The sequence below is a fragment of the Lepisosteus platostomus genome, chromosome 2 (genome assembly GCF_059453375.1).
Source record: "Lepisosteus platostomus isolate fLepPlt1 chromosome 2, fLepPlt1.hap1, whole genome shotgun sequence".
Classification (NCBI taxonomy): domain Eukaryota; kingdom Metazoa; phylum Chordata; class Actinopteri; order Semionotiformes; family Lepisosteidae; genus Lepisosteus; species Lepisosteus platostomus.
Genome location: NC_142612.1, coordinates 66,172,709 through 66,190,019, shown reverse-complemented (window position 1 = coordinate 66,190,019; position 17,311 = coordinate 66,172,709). Strand labels below are relative to the sequence as shown.

At 38.0% G+C, this 17,311-nt stretch overlaps 1 protein-coding gene across 4 annotated transcripts in view; it reads left to right on the top strand.

Moving 5' to 3' along the window:
* The window catches only part of LOC148676826 (SH2/SH3 adapter protein NCK1-like), a 60,557-nt gene that overhangs the window by 30,592 nt on the left and 12,654 nt on the right, over positions 1-17,311 (top strand). For 3 of the 4 annotated variants that reach the window (XM_088613828.1, XM_088613811.1, XM_088613818.1), the window contains one exon: positions 4,852-5,095. In XM_088613828.1, coding sequence (XP_088469954.1) covers positions 4,870-5,095 — 226 coding nt within the window. In that variant the 5' untranslated portion in view covers positions 4,852-4,869. Of the gene's footprint in view, positions 1-4,851; positions 5,096-10,112; positions 10,301-17,311 lie in introns of those variants that run through there. The other variant, XM_088613837.1, reaches the window with a different exon arrangement.

Here is a 17,311-nt window from a genome sequence, read left to right as displayed (position 1 = left end):
GAATTGTGAAATCTGTGCTGTAACACTAAAATAAGCAGTATCACATGGCATTAAGTCAGTCATAGCTTTATCTTGTAAATGTTGTCAAGATTGGAAAAACAATGCATTTTCTTGTGGCTTTTAAAAGGCTCAGAATTGTTTTGCTGGTTTTGTCTATGATTAAAAATGTGTTTAGTTATGACACATTGCCAGTGTGATTCAGTTATTAATATTATTGGTCTATTAAGAGATTAGTGATTTCTCTGAAAATGACTCCCTTGGCTGTTTGGCTGAAACCATCTTGTTGAGCACAGGACTCTCGACTTGTCGTCTTGCCAAAGCGTGGCAGGAAGATTAGGGGGAGAGCCAGTGAGTGAGTCCGAAAGTTTAGACATGAGTCATATGGCTGGGGTGATTGGTCTGTGAGAATTTTTAACCCTGTCATTTCTGGTAAATTCCATCTTTGTGCACAGTTTAAAAGCGTACTTTTACAATGATAATGTTGTTTGGTATTGTTATTCAAATGTGTATTACAAATCCTGAGGAACTGGTTAAAGAAACATTAGACATTTCAGAAGACCCACTTTTGTTAGGAGTAAAATTCTTATATAAGACGGAGATTTAAGAAACGTTTCCTACTCAGCAGTTATGTTTCGACACTGATTCAGTATCCTCTTTCCCAGCACAACATAGACCTGTCACAATTAAGCCAAGGTTTAGGTGATTACTAAAAGCAAAGTAGACTTAGGAACCTTAAATCTTGTGTCAAGTTGTGAAAAGGGCATGTACAGCAGTCTTTCAGGCGAGGTCTGGGCTGACACTCTTGTAAGGGCGCTGAGGATGAGCAGTACCAGTCACGCACTGGTACCCACCAGCCTAGCGATGTAACAGTATTGACACCAATTGATAGTGACAGCTGGTTCAGATGAAGAGAGTAGTGGCCTCTAGCAGACAATGGGAAAATATCACTGGCAATCTATCCCTGAATCACTAGCCTGCAACACTGCTGGGGGCAGTCAAAGAGAGTGTGACCTCTCTCTTTTGCTCATGAGAGAACCGGCACATAGAGTGAGGACAGACTGTATGAACTGAATGACCTTTTTTCTCTCTCCATGTTGCTTCACCTCTTCTTCAAATACACGACTCAGTAGATGTGAAGCTTGAATAGGCCTTTTGTCTCTGGAAAGCTATTTAAAATAAGAAAATTGGATTTGAGAAAGGGGAGGAGGCTGTTGTGCCCATGTGGCCATGCTCACAACCTGAGTGAAGAGTCTTGTTCACCAAACTATTGGCTTCAGCCTCAAGGCTGGAAAGCTTGTTCCTTACTCCCACAGCTCATAGGAGTGCAGTAATCTCTGGGAGGAGTAGCGTGTAGTATTTTGCATTGTCCCTGTGTACCTTTGTAATAACGTGACTCACTCTTGAAAGTAAACCCCAAAAAAAGGCAGTTTAAATGCTGGCAATCACGTGTTAGGGTTTAGGATGCATCCAATTTGCACTGTTCTTCAAGGACCGAATTTCACTTGAGGTGAAATGCTGCACTATATCATATGATTAGTAGTCATGTAGGACTAGACTGGAAAATCAGGTAACAGCAGTAATATTTTTGCTTTCCTTGAACCGGTCATAAAAAAACAACTCTTCTGAATAAATCTGATCATAACGGCTTCTTTACCTCTGTTATTGTCATTGCTGTTATGGCCTGTTTACGTGCTCGTGTTTCATGTCAGAATGTGGTTTTCTTATGCAGTTGATGGAAGAATAAGCATTACTGCAGACGCAAGCACGAGAACCCTATAGATTAAATGATTTAATTCATTACACCAAGCATAGGCAACCATTATACGGCTTTTAATTGTGCTGTTTTATAATAGCATCATTATTTAATTGAACGTGAATTCCTTTTTAACACAAGTGCTGGAGACATCTTCGATAATTAGGGCTACCTGGAGCACAGACTTGGAATGCAGGAGCCAAGGATAACTAACCCCTGTGTTAGGCAATCTTTAATGAATATCACTATTCTAATGAATTGTTTGATTATCACTAAGAATATTTATTACATTTGATTAAGTTTGGTGTGATACAGGATACAAATACTTATATCTGTAGCTACAAAACGGAATTATTGTTATGCTTGATCCTTTATGAAAAGGTGGCATGGACATAGCAAATCTGTTTAAGAATACCACATCCCATCAGCTATGGTTGTTATGAAAAGATGCTCACAAAGCATAAGTCATATGAAATTGTGGGTTGTTTTTTTTTTGTGGTAAAGAAACCTATTTTTAGAAGTGTGCAAAGCCATTAAACCCTTCAACAAAACCCCTTGGGAATATCCAGGCCGTTCTGATTGCTAATGAAGTGCTTAATATATATATTTGGAAGTGTATAATCATGGAAATGATCTGTAGGCTAGTAAACTGTATTAACTGGAAATTTAACATCCTGTCAAAACCTGCAAACCAAAAGTTGATATGAGTTGTTTAAGCTCCAGGAAAAAGCTGTTTTTGCTTTCATCCTGTTTAATGTTTCTGTCACAACAAGTACCAATTTGTTTTAAACGCTGAGGTGCCTCCGTTGTTGTTTTCAAAGAATGTATGTAGTGCGTTAAAGACCTGTTTCGTTTTCGGCAAGGTTCAGAAATGAGTGGTGGTGATGGTGCTGTCCCCACCGTTTTATACTTGGAGCGCCACAGTGGGTTTCCTCATAAAACCTCTGTCTGGAAGCAGCAATTTCACATGTAAAATGTAAACAATGTTTTTTAAATAAAAAAAGTGCCAGTTTTATTTTTATCCTCCTGAAGCTTTGTCCTCAGAAGGGGATCCAGCCCCTGCTCTAACAGCAATACTTGACCTCCTTGTGATAAGGTGTGACCATTTCTGACTTTATTTGAATGGCCCAGCTGCAATTATTAGCACATCAAAGAGTCCTAGCTGTACGTCAGCCCAAGAGGCACTCAAGTTTCTACTCGCGGTTTATGCAGATTTGGCTGTATTAAACCTTGTGAGAAAAAGAGTTAATTTGGAATCCCCAATTTTCAATCTGTTTGGTTACTGCTGTAACCTTTCACCAGGGTGGGATGTTTCAGTTTCCATTTGAAATGTTAATTAAAAGCTCCATAGTGCCCATAGCAGAGGATTGATATAGCTCTCACTGCCAGCACATCAAACCTGGAGGACTGTAGTGTTTACGGTTACAGACAGGCCAGAAATACCATGGACCCAAACCAACTAGACATGCTGGTGCTCTGTATACTGCTGCTTCTGGAATCCTGGACTCTCAGTGGGGTAATGACTTAGACTGGCACTGTCTGGACTTTAGATTTCAATCTCAGCCTCCAGATCACAGTTACTGGAATGTGCCTCTGAACCCCCATCCGAGTGCTTCTTTGTGGGATTCCCATACATGTCAGAATGGGGTTTGTAAATGAATAAACGTGCTTTTTAAATCAATGGGGAAGGTTAAAGACACTGAAGGAGAGTTAAAGGGATTTGAGTTTATTTTGAGTGACCTAAAGGCAGGCCTAGTGCAGCGCCTGGCGTCTGTCCATTTCAACTTCAGACAAGACTAGAAAAGAGCTCTTTATTACAAACAAAAATTGAATACAAAACAGAGGGCAAAAGATGTAATTAAACAGATCTTTTTCCCACACTCCTAGATGGAGGGAGCCTGCCCCCTATCAGTCCCCCTTACCTGGTGTGGTGAAAAAGTGCTTCTCAGGCTTAGAAGAGACCCCCCTCCCCCCACCCATGGGTGCTGTGGGAGATCTCCCTTGCTGACAGGACAGCGTAACGACATTGACTTCCTGGGGGCAGTGCAATATCAGTGTGTTTTAAAAGCAACTCTGTTATGGACTCGGAGGACTTTCTGCAAAATTCACAAAGAAATGTATAAAATTAAGTTTGGGCTAAGGGCTCTGATGTTTGCTTCTTAAATCCCAGTTTGCTATTAAGTTGGGGACCTCCACAGACACTAAGTTAGTTGTGCATGGCCCTTAAGACTTGAGTTGTAGAGTTTATATTTGTATCTTTCTGTACTGGGATCCAGATGTTAGATGACGTGTTTCCTTGTACTGTTTCTGAGTCCAACTGTTTTACTTTTTAAAACCGATTTTCTTAAAAATCAGCACTTTCTAGAGGTTGTGAAGACTCACTAAAAATCTCATGTAATTTTCCCTTTTGTCTTTTTTATGACCTGGAACAATATGTGCTTTCAGTGTTGGAGCTGTGTGGCATTAATTTATCAAGTACCAATCCCCCATTTATATCAGAATTTGTGTTGTAGAGGCTTTAATAATAATTTTTGTAGGTTTTGCAACTTAAAGGTTGGAGTTAACAATATGCAATTTGTGAGGTTATGTACAGCAATTACGTCTTTAATATCCCGTTGCACAGTCATCTGAATAATTTCATGTCTCTTGCTAAATGTATTGTTCGTCTGACTTAAACCTTCATTCATTTTTATACCATTGCTTTTATCAGGTAGATGTTGTGAATTATGTATACCTTCCTAGTATGGTCAGATTATATCACTGGCAATAGTTGTGGTTTATACTCCAAGTACATCTACCAGATTTCAGCACTGAGCACTGTAATTTCAAAACTGCAATTTATGTAGTCTAAATATGTTTATACCAGCCCAGTCTGTATTATTTGTACTTTTAACTTTTGACTTAATTAACCAATTATACTTTTGTACAAATAGCACCATCTAATGGCCATGTAAGTGCATTGCACTCTAGTGCTTTGTTTATTATTATTATTACTTATTATTATGATGCATTATTGGTGTGTTATCCTCACGTGGATTAATTATTGTCATTTATAATATAAAATATTATTATTAATATGTTCTATATCCTTTTTTCAGTGCTGAGGCCGGTCAAAGATGACGGAAGAGGTGATTGTCATCGCCAAGTTTGACTACACTGCACAACAGGACCAGGAACTGGACATAAAAAAGAATGAGAGGCTCTGGCTTCTGGACGATTCCAAATCTTGGTGGCGAGTACGAAACGCAACAAACAAAACGGGCTTTGTGCCTTCCAACTACGTAGAACGGAAGAATAACGCAAGGAAAGGTTCCATCGTGAAGAACCTGAAGGACACTTTAGGTAAGCCCAGCTCTTTTAAATATTAGATAGATAAGACTTTATTGATCCCGAACGGAAATTGATGTGTTACAGCAGCCCAAGACAAGCCCCCAAAAAACAGACATCAGGATAGAAGAAAAATTAGAATATGTACAGTAATACAAAATAAATATAAAATATAATAAGTACATACAGTAGGTGTGTGCAAAATATGATCATAGTCACTGTAAAACAATAACATTTGTGCAAAATGTACATAGGTATATACAGACTGATTGTCCAAAAAGTACAATGGAGCAACATGCTGTCTATAGACGAGCAGATGAAGGGCTAACAGTCCTAGCCTAGGGCAGCGTTATACACCCTGACAGCCGCCGGGAGGAAAGACCTGCGGAAACGTTCCCTTGAACACCGTAGCTGGAGCAGTCTGTTGCTAAAAGTGCTCTGCTGCCCAATAACAGCCCATGTTACAAACATGAACCAGCTCTCCCATTTTCCACATGTAACTACTGTAAGAAACTAAGAGCTTGCTCAAACCAGGAAGGCTTGTAGCTCATCTTGTTGGATTCTAGTAGCTGAGTGAACAGTGTAGAATATGTTCTACAGTATTTTATTAATGCATCCCTGACTGGTAGCTTCAGTAACTTAAACTGTCAGGACTAGAACTATTGTTCCAAAATAAATATATATTATACTTGTTTGAACAACTGCATTTCATTTTTTTGAGTTTTATTTTCATAGTCCTGTTTTTGCAGTTTATCAAATTCTCTGCAGATCTTTCTTGCCTTTTAAAAATGTAGCTGTCATGATGTCTCATGGCTTTTTTTCGGAAGAGCCTGCTGTGTCAGAAACTCATGGTACTTTTTGGTTTTTATAATTTTGTGGTTGAGAGCCTCTACTTCTAAATTAAGGAAAGGAAATTTCATAATTTCAGTTGTTGAAGCATTCTTTTGCATTTCTTTCACTTCAGATCCTTTTTTGTAGTTTCATGTAGTCTTTCTCTGTCATTCAGAAGTGTTTTAAGTCTAATTTAAGATGTTTCCCTATTTGTGGTCTGATAATTTTGTCTGCTTTCAGTTTTGCAAATCATCATTGTAATTTTTTAATTCAGCAAATCTTTTGTTCAAAAGAGAATTCGAATTTGTTTTTGTTTAACTTGTGCTTAATTTTGCTTATATAAATGTAATTTTGCTTTAGATTGTGAATTATTTTTTAATTTAAAACAAGGAACTGGCAGTGTCTAGCTGCAAAGGAACAAGCAGAGGTTAATTCTGAAAAGTAAAAAAAAAAAACATTTTCTTGTCTTAGTAATTATCCACAGTTCACTGTACAGATGAAAAAATCAATTATTGTCTTTGAGGGGGGAAGAAACTCTACAAATATAGTGAAGTTTTTTTAAAATACGTGAGCCAGTACAGCATTTATTGTACTTTTCAGCGCAAGATGAATATTGTGAAAAAACAGTCTCTGTGTGGTTTTCTAGATTTAGGCAACAGTTGTTTATTTTTGAGGCCAGTTAAGCTGTAGCTCAATGATCAGATGATCTAATACGGGAAGATCAGCTTTAGGTATGCAGATATGAGGTTGCACTTCAAAGAGATTTCAATTGCTGTGCAAGTCCATAGCACTTGAAGGGACTGGCTGTAGTCAGCTGGCACATATGGTCCTACACTGAGTGGACTTTGTGTCCTCCTGTAAAGACATTCTGAAGACGAACCTTTGCTTAGGTAAGGCAAGCTCATTATTATTAATTATGATCAGTTTCTCTCTGATTATTTGTAAGGTATTACATAAGAATTAGGTGCGTTGCTTTTTTTCTTTTTTTGCTTGCTACAAATAGACATTTTATGTAATCTTCACTATGAGTGTTGCTTTTTCTTTGTGCATTTATTTTGCTCCTTTCAACTTTTTAGACTTTCACAGCTTTTATTCTCTGCTTTGGAGTGAAAAGTTCAGAAAACTCAACTTGGGCACGTAACTTCCTCCTTGTTTAAACATTTTATCCAAGTGTTGTGCATTACGACAGTTGCGTCCTTGGAGATAAAAGTTTGAATCTTGTGCTCGTTTTAAGAATTATTTATGTTTCTTCAGGCAAAATAGATGTTTTAGTCGTGGTTGTGATTTATATGTGTTAAATCTTCAAAATGCTTTTTGAGTTAAAAAGATTTCCGGAACAAGAAAAAAAAACGCCAACTTGCTCTAAAGCCCTGAACTAGACTCACAGATGCATGGATGACATAGAGGCTTGTTCCAGCCAAAGCAGGAATCTGCTTGTCCATGATTATTTGGTATTTGAACTCTGATGGATGACACTTTTTTCCTCGGCTCCGGGACACTTACAGGTAAGCCCCCTGGCAATAAATCATCTGCCACTGTGAAGGAACGTCAGTGAGATCATCGCAGAGGGAGCTGGAAAGAATGTTTGTGTAATTTAGCCACCAGCGTTGAACTGTGAAAACAAACGTTTTAGCAAGAGCAGCCCCTTCCTGTAGCGTACAAAGGAACAGACGGATCTGTCTGTTAACTTAACCTGTGATGTACTCATAATTAGTGCTGTTCTAGCCACTCTTCTGTCAGTTTCCAATAGGTGTAAATTGTAATTCCTGGAGGGAAAATGATACTGTCAGAAAATAAAAAATGATGGAAATGTTAAGAACGTATTGCTTCCAACTGTAATGCAAATGAACTTATTGTTTTTTGTCATTTCTGCATTGTTCTCATTCGAAACGGTATGTCATCATATAACATAACGGTTGTTCTTTGATGCCTCTTTTATCACTTCAATTTTCATTCGTTTGGAATTTCTTTGTTCTCACAGCCATTGAAACCGTAGATGTGGTTTGTTATGCTCTTGTCTTGGACTTGCTTTTACCTACAAAATACATAAATAACAATTTGAGATCTTGGAAAATGAAGCTTCCTGTTCTGTTTTCGTATTAGGGAGCGGTCAGTTACAGTAATTTGGTCAGTTTCTGGTCTTGTACTGTGAATGAATTGTTTTATCGAAGAGAAGGCTTTGTTTTGACAGTGACTACATATACTGTTGCATTAATTGCAAAGAGAAGTGGCTGTTTAGGGCAGGGCAGCATGCTTTTAAGCCTTTAATGCGCACTTTTGAGTGTTGCACAGTAGTTTTAATGCTTTCCTGTTGGCTTTCTGAGCTCGGGGGGGGGGTTAAGGCTTCCTTTCATTCAGGCGCTCAATCAGAAGGATGAGATACACCATTCAAAAAGAAGCTTCCAGAAGTTAAACAATGGTGGTGTTTTTCTTTTACTTCAGAATATGCCAAAAGATTGCCAGCCTGCAGGGCCGTATGCTTTTGTGTTTAGCTTCCTGCAGTTTGTCTTTAGGAGGTGGACTACATTCCACAAACATCTCATTCCACTGTGCACCTGAAATGTGGATTGGAAAGCTGTAATGAGGTAAGGAGATGCTCAACCCCCCCCCCCCCCCGAACAAACAGGTGTAGGGGTGATGCTCAACAGCTTGCCACAGGAAAGTGACTAATAGTCATCTTCCAAGCTGCCTAATATACTAAACTACTCTTCTGTGCAGCAGTGTTACCTGTTTGGATACCCTCAGGAAATCCTGCTCTTGTTTGGTCTTCTCTACAGACAATCATCTTTTAACAGTCCTCCAAAATTACACACTAGGTGAGGTTACAGCTGTCTTCTGTGAGGCAGATATGCAGAGCAGCATTTCATTTTCAAAACAACTGGATTGTGTTCGTAAAAAGGAACTCTATTTTTGAAAAACAACTTGAGAGGAATCTTTTTTTTTAAAGTAAAAGGAAGGAGGCCTTCACATACTGTATATGTCGATACATAGATTTGGACATTGGGAGTGACACTATCTGCACTGACGTTGCTTTGTGTTTTGCAATACCTGTATCACATTTTCTTAGGTTTCTAAGTGCTTGCCATGAACACTGTTAATCATTGACAGAGATGGATTTCTGTGTTGTATCAGTTTTTATGATTTACGCAACTGCTAACAGATGAGCACAGGGTTAGGCTTGTCTTGTTGTCAAAGAAAATTGAAAAGTTCTGGTCCAAGTAGGACCTCTAGGAACAGATTGGGTCATCAGAACTGTTTTTCAAGGAGTAAGAATTTCTTGCTCCCTGACATTTAAACGTGGATGAGATTTTATTTTTTGAAATGTTAGTGTTTAAGTTGGTTTATACCCCCAACAGCTGACTTGAGGGAGATTAATGTTTTTTTTTTCCCACTGCTTAAGCAGTAAATGGCTGATAACATGGCAGTAATCTGACCAGACTTTGGGTTTTAAGTACTAGTACAGGACTAAAAGAATGACATCATCTTATCACCTTTGGATACAGAAACTCAAATATTAGATTAAATATATAGAGGAGAAGCTCTTTGCTCCAACAAAAACTCAGTTTCCTGACTAAAAGAAAAAAATAAGTTGATATATTTTGTCACCAATAGTTTCAAGTAATGAGACAATATAAATTATTGCATTGACATTGCCTGCTAATAATTGTAATAAGAAAAGTCTCAAGATATGCTGGGTAGATTATTCATTCAGTGTGCAAATAATAGATCATTGTTCATGATAGCTAAGCTTAGCAATTACAAGTGTTGCTTCTGATGTAATCCTTGTGCAGATTTGTTTTTAACAAACAGCTGGTCTCATAAAGTGTCTGTAAGCGTAGCCAATTACTAAATCAAGCTTAAATCACAAATGACCTTTTGTTAGCATGTTGTTGCTAGGAGTGATGTATTGAGTTAGTTTTTTTTTAATTCTTTGTTGTAAACTATGTAATGCCCATGTAGAGCAAGCAATGGTGTTGCAATTTATTATTTCTTGTGTTGGAAACCCCTGTGGAGAAAGAGCATGTTTGTACAGGCAGGTTGATTTGTGAGTAATTTTTTTTTGTATACATAACGTTTACTCAGAGAAAGGTCGTTTCCAGCTGGTATGCCTGCTCAAAAGGTGAGGAAACTCTGGTTGCTGTGGCAGCACTACTAAGCCTGGCCTGACAGGTTCGCTTTAGGAGCCTGAAGGAGTGGAGAAGCCAGCAGCTGGAAAGTTTCATGGGAGGCCCTCTGTCCCATTTGCTTGTGCCAGTCACATGTATAGGGTGGGGTGTTTCTCTGTTCAGAGCAGGCGATTGTCAGGAAGTTCTCATGGAATAACGCGCTGCCTTTGGAAGAGAACAGAGAACAAAATGGATATGACAAACCTCTTTAAACATTTCTTCAGTGAGTCTTGTCCTTTTATTTTGTTCCTCTTTTAGTTTAATTTCTAATCGAAGAAAATAATGAAAATGAACTTGATTTTCACTTGATCGCTGGCTTCTTTTTTCCCCTTCTCTTGAACTTCTTCAAGAATTTCGATTCAGTTCTTTAAATGATAACGGATTCTCATGCTTTAAATGATTGTGTTTGTTCTGTTTTGTCGGACTTTGTGTAAAAGAAACTGAGTGATTTTAGTTTTAAATTAAGTTCAGGCAACGAGTGTTGATCTGAGTCCAGGCTGTTGCTCAAACTTATATTTATATTGGAAGTTTAGAAAATGTGCGTACTGAACAGTAATTACATTTCTGCAGAATTCTGAAACTTTTAACCAAGAGCTAATTTTGAAGTGTTTAAGTTGAGTAAATGCAGTGTTCTGTCGGGAAGTTGGAGACAGAAATTTCGGGACAGCTACATAGGTTTAAAATGATTTCTCAATGTTGTAAATTTACTTTAGTGGGTTGGCTGTACAGTATATTGCAGCCTTTTCTGAAGACTCCTTAGTTGACTGGCACTCTTTTCAAAAACCAGGTTTGCTTGATTGAAATCGCTGATTACCGAGTCGTAATTGCAGTTCTCCTGGCTGCCTTCAGGAAGTTGAGTATGCTTGCACTGGGCTGTACTAAATCAACGTGTAGTTAAGATACTGTGTATTCTAGGACACCCCCGAGTGGCACTACACGTTTGTGTTGAAATACAAAAGCTGTTATCATTATAAAACTTCAGATAAAAGTATTTTAAATAGAATCCATGTATTTAGTGCTGCTAGAGGAAGTTTTATAAATCAAAACAGATTTCTTGCTGTTCCCAAGAGATTTTTAACTGAAGGAAGTGAGGAGGCTGGGGCTGAGGAATCGTGTCTGTGCTTCTCGGCTTTTGCTGATATTTTTAGTGTTTTGATGTAGAATACAGGGAAGGGCGTGAGGGTGTTGTAACTTGGCAGAGAAGAGCATGTGGAATTTCGCAGACAAAAGCAGAGCTTGAAGACATTTTTCTTTTCAACGTGGAAGGGTTAGCGTTTAGGAAACATAAGCCCCCTTTTTTCTCTTTTCCTTTGTTGCAATTTCTGTGAATCTTTAGAGCATTTGACTGGAAAATGCACAAGCCAGATTATTGCATAAGAGGAAATTATGGCTGCCTTTTTTGAAGTGCAGCCAAGCCATTAATTCATTTGCATACTGCAGAAGCCCCTAAAATCCTTTATTTTATGTAAATAGGATAAAATGAACTGTGCAGGTTTACAAAAGAAAACCGAGATGGTTACATCTGTCGTATTTAATCCAGTGATGATCTATTCTCAAATAGCATTCTAGTCCTTCTAGTAAATGGTATTGCTAAGCATTATGATTTGCCTTTGAACTTCTTTGTAACATGTACTGTACATTTCAGTAATGAACGTCTAAAAAAACCTCGGCTCACAGTTTCCTGTGAAGGTGCCGAGTGTTTGCCGCCTGGTTAGCCGTGCCTTACTGCGGTAGTTTAATAACGAGTAGCAAAGAATGAAATACTTCATTTACCAAGAAACTAACCCGTGGCGATATTTGTAAGAATATTCATTTTCGTTTTGGTCACCTGAGGTACAAAACAAAGCCCATTTAACTCGTTTGATAACCAGTAAGTAATTGATTTAAAAATCTAACGCAGCCATCAATTGACAGACTCCTGGATATCGGCTTCAACAGCATGGCCTGGTAGCTTGTTCCATACTCCTACTACCCTTGGTGTAAAGTATTCCCTCCTGCTTTCTGTTTTAGATGTGCTTCCTCATAGTTTCCACTTGTGTCCTCTGGTTTGTTCTCGACTGTCGATTCTGAAGAAGTGACTTTGCCAATCATTTTGAGGATCTTGGAATATCTACGGTACATCAGGGCCCATCTGTTTAAAACGTTTTTGTTACCTTAGCCTTTCAGTGTAGGACTATGCGTTTCCATGGGAGGATCACTAGATGCCTGCTAGTAAACCCTGCCTTTGCACATAATGTGCATCTACAAAATCTTCAGTTTATTCACCTGAACAAGGCACTTCAGTTTCAGTCCACACATTTGTAGGCTGATGCTATAGACTGATGTTGTGTGTGTTTCAAAAAGTTTGATGTGTATGATGTCTTAAGTTGAAAGATCTGCCTTTATTTCTGTTCTTACTAAACACCACAGTAACATGGAAGAACTAAGGGACTGCTTTTAATTTTTTTTTGACAGTTCCCCCGCAGGTCTCTCTTGTAGCTTCAGAATCCTTTGCAACTTTTGTTGAATGCAGTTAAAACTGTCAAACTCTCAAACTTTCCTTAAAGAAAATGAGTACTTGTCCACTTCTATACCCTTATGAACGTGAGTGGGATCGATTCTTTAACCACAGTATTTTGTTTAAATTCTTCATGCCATGTATTGGAACAGCAGCAGCGTCTGCCAGATCTTTACTACAGTATACTAAGAGCTGGGACTGTCTCTAAATCCATGGACTCTAAATTGTCATTTTGTGAGATGGGTTTACAGCATTCTGATGAAATGCTGAGCCCTCTGTATGTCCCCAGTGCTTTCATTAGTCCAGTGCTGTGCAATGGTTAGACTGAGTAATTGAATATTGTTTCTTGATTCAGTGCCAGTTTCAAAACAATTGTGGGGTAGTTTTTGCTTGTAAGACTACCTTTCACATCCCCAGTCCCAGTCTGAGGACAAGGTTACATAATGGAAGATGTCACAGACATTTGAAATGCTACTTCTCATTTGTTGCTTATCATTTTGTTGAACACGAGGAGAGTTTTATACCTACTGACTTGTGTGAATGAAGCTGTTGTGAGCTTAATTGTATTATTTCTAATTAGTTCTGGTGCTTCTAAGGAAATGCTATATACTGTACCTATTTAAATGTGTTTTACAGTATTTGGGACATTGTGAGAAATGTTTACCTCTCGCTGTTAAACTTGATTGGTGTTTCTACATATACAGAGTAATAGGTAATGGATAAACAAGTTCTAAAAAGGCAACACACCCAGTTATTAAATATAACTTTATCATTGAACAGGATATATACCCAGAGCACATTTACTCTTTACTCAGGTAGCTTTTGATGTGATGTCATTTGTTAAATAACAGACCTCAGCTGAAGCAGAAAAAAGTGAATGTTTTGGCTGTGTTTACACAGGACTTTTAAACTCCCTGAAAATGAATGTCAGGCTCATTTGAGGTCGTGCAGATAATCTTCTAGCGGTTGCTTTAAATCCGATAACATTCTAACAAAATCTCTTAAGAGAAATGGAAATGGAGAATGTTTTTAAACCTCTTTCACTGCGTTATGACTAGCTGAATAAAACTGATCAAAAAGTCTGAAGAGGCGATGACAAAATATAGAATTTTGCCTTCAGTATTTTTCCTAATAGGAATATTCATTTAATATAATTCTCTCTCCCTACATCTTTGTCTGCCTCGAGCGTTTTTGAATTGACCTGCAGTTTCTGATCACCCTGAGGCTAAAGGTGGTTCACGGTTTTAGTTTCCGCTTCAGGTAAAGTTGCACTCTGGGAGACCAGCGGCAGCATTCCTTAGAGACGCGTCTATAAGTAGTGAGACAACAGGATGTTCCGATACTCGGGAAGTAGCTAATCTCAGAAGTCTTGACTCACATGTTGTAAGAATGGACAGTTCGGAAATTATGGGGAAGTGAGCCAAGATGGTGAGTATTTCAGCTGGCTAAAGGAAATGCAACAATAGCCCTGTTTGCCTGTTCACTTATTGTAACATAAAGTAGAACTTTGGTAAAGAGTGGTGTTGGGATTTTTTTTAACCGCAGAAATGTTGAGCGATTTCCTTCAATAAGTATTTTTTTCAGCATTTTTTCTCTCATATCTTGAAAAAGAACTAATAAGGTTTATATTATTTGAAGACGAATACAAGGAAGGAATGTTGCAATAGAATAATAGTTGCACCATTTCCCCTTTTCTCATACCAGGTTATTTTTGCAAAAAACAAATCCCATAAAGCATTTTGTTCTCTTATCCAGTGTCCGTTTCTCACTCTGGCAAATAAGTGCTAAAGCCTGTTGCAAAACCGGCAGCATGTAAAAAATGGCATTTGGATCTGTAGGCATTGGTTTATTATTCTTTCACATAGTCGAGGAATCATCACTTTCACAATATCTGCTTTTCATCTCAAGGTATTGATTCGGTATTGTTATCAATTCTAATGAACAATACCATGCAAGTTTTCATTCTCATTGGAAAAGACGCTTATGAAAGTTACATCATGTACATCTGTCCATTTCCAGTCAAGTTGGCAAAAGAAAGTTTAAAGATGTAATTCATCCGGCAATGCTGAGGTAATTGCACAACAAATTTAAACCTTGTGTGAAAGGGACTGCAATGTCCACAATCGGAATATTTGAAGCTGGAGAAAAGGGCTTTGAGTGCAAAGAAAATTTGTTATTACCACTGACAAAGCTTGCAACTGAACCATGTAGAGTTTCGTTGCTGAATTATTGTTCAGCTCATACGACTACAGGATTAAACCTTTCTCTAACAGTGAGTTCAGTAGTTGAAGTTTAGCAGAGGTTTCTTTTACAAAGATGATTATCACTCACTAACTATGGACAGACATAAAGCACCTCTTTTCTGAAAACAATTCAAACAATTGGTATCTTCACTAATTCATTTTAATTGAAAAATCCATAACCCCCACGTAAGTTGCGAGTTGACTGTATACACAATACATTTTGGATATGTTTTTGTTCATGCATGTTGTGGGAATTAATATTTATAAGCTCTTACTGTGTGTAAGCAGAACCAACTAAACAGTTTAACATTTGTGATGTTGTGAGTGTAAATTCATAGTTAGCAGACACAGACAGCTGTTTCACCCTCATATTCACCAGGCAGCCATTGCTAACTTTGACCAGTAATACAGGCCTATATGTTTTACCCTAAGCCTAAAGGGTGTAGCTTTTAAGGGTTGTACATTATATACTGTATATACATGTGTGCGTGCACATATACACGTACAGTATATTACATGCAGTTTTTTGTAATCTTTAGTTAAAAATGGATTTTGTGTGCAAATTATGCACAAAAACTGCTACATTAGTTACCAGTAACTAATTTTGTTAAACTGCACTTGCAGGTGACTGGTTACCATTTTGTGAGGCTAATTTATCCTCTTTAATAGTTCAGTTACTAGAATAATGTTTGTAGCTCCTTCTCAGTTTTGAGTTTGCTTTGTGCGATCAGTTGACCAAAAAGTAATATTAAACGGATTATTGTTTTTATTTTACATCAAATAAACCTCTCCTTGAATCTTATATCACTGGATAAGATTTCAGTCCTGTCTGTTGGGTGTGCTTGCAATAGCTGTTGATGTAAAGTGGATATTCTAAACTTTTATCTCCCCCCACAAATGACAGTTTTCTTGCACCACGGAGAGCTGTAATGCCCACAAATGTTTCCATGGGTTTATACAGCCATTGTACAAATGTATCGTGACTGTTTTTATCTGTATGGGGACTGTCAAACTGTAAATCTTTCTTCAATTCTTCCCCTGGGTAAGGCCTAATTTCCTGCCTCAGCTGTAAACCGGTGATGTCTGTAGTTGTTCACTGATGTGAATTGTCCCAATTTTGGGAGCTTTATCCGGGACAGACTGGAATCCTGGCTATACATTGAGTGTGCCAGCTCTTCAGAGAAAATTGGACTTTCCTAGCTTATTTTCACATAACCTCTGGAAAAAGATTTTCATGCTCAAGGCCTGCCTAAGTGGGATATAATTAATGCATTTGAAAGTCATATTTTTCCATATTGTGTGAACCTTCAGACAGTTTTCATACTGGATCCAGATGGATTTGCTTTTAGTTTAGTTCCTGTTTGATACTGCAGCCTCACTGATTTGAATAAGAAAATACAGTAATTTAAAACTAAAAAACATGTTCTCCTCATGACATCTCTTGAATTACTGCTGAATAATGTTTTTCACTGAAATACTGACAGTTTTGACAACTAACCATGGCACAATATGCTGCCTAAATGTTTGAAGATAACTGCCACATCTTGTTAAATATTTATTATTATTTTTGCCTATATTTCCTTGATTTCATCTTGGGGAAAATAAAAACGTTCCCAAGAAATGTGAGAGGAAACAAAAGTCAATGTCCGATTTAAAAGTTCTAGTTTTATAGGAAACCCAAATCCTACAGTTCTGTTTTTTCCGGACAGTGGTGTGTTTGATTGGCAAGAGACTGTATGGTCCAAGCTCTGTGTGTCACGGACACCGTGTTGTGTCACAGTTCTGGCTTTGGCTTTTTTTTTTTATTCGTCGCCCTGCATAGCTTTCATTCTTGTACAGTTAACATATATATCGGGCAACCCCTGCAAAATGATAATGGAATGCTTGAAATGGAGAACAATAAAGGCTTGCATTGTGTTATAGTGAGCTAACTTTTAAGAGCGTTGTCTTTAAAGAGAAATCTTTACAAAGAGGCAGCTTGGCAGTGCTTCAGAACTTGCTTATCCAAATATCAAAAAAGGCTTTTTTACTCAGTTTGTACAGTTGCAGACTTCAGCCCAGAGGTCTGGAGAGACTTTATTGTGCGTTTAGACTGAAAGTAATTGTTGGCTTAGGTAGTTGCATGCCAAAGTGACTCAAAATGTCTTGTTTAGAGCTTTGCTAAGGCCTGTTGATGTCAGGAACTATCATTCTGAGGCACAGTGTCTCGGCTACAGCTGAAACTTTATGCTAATTCATCATAATTGCCAAGAGCAAGATTCCTTATAATGACAGTCCCTGGCCTAGATAGTACAGTGCTTGTCATGTGCTGACTCTGTGATATGAGGGTAAATGATACATCAGAATTGACTATCAAGAGTGTTGTTTTTAACCAGCAAAGTAAAAATGAAAACCTTACTGGCCAAAGTCCCTGAAAGTACAGAAGCATTCAATGGTTTAACCACAACTCTAAGCTTTTAGTTTTGACTTCTTGTCTTTCCACTGATAACAGTCC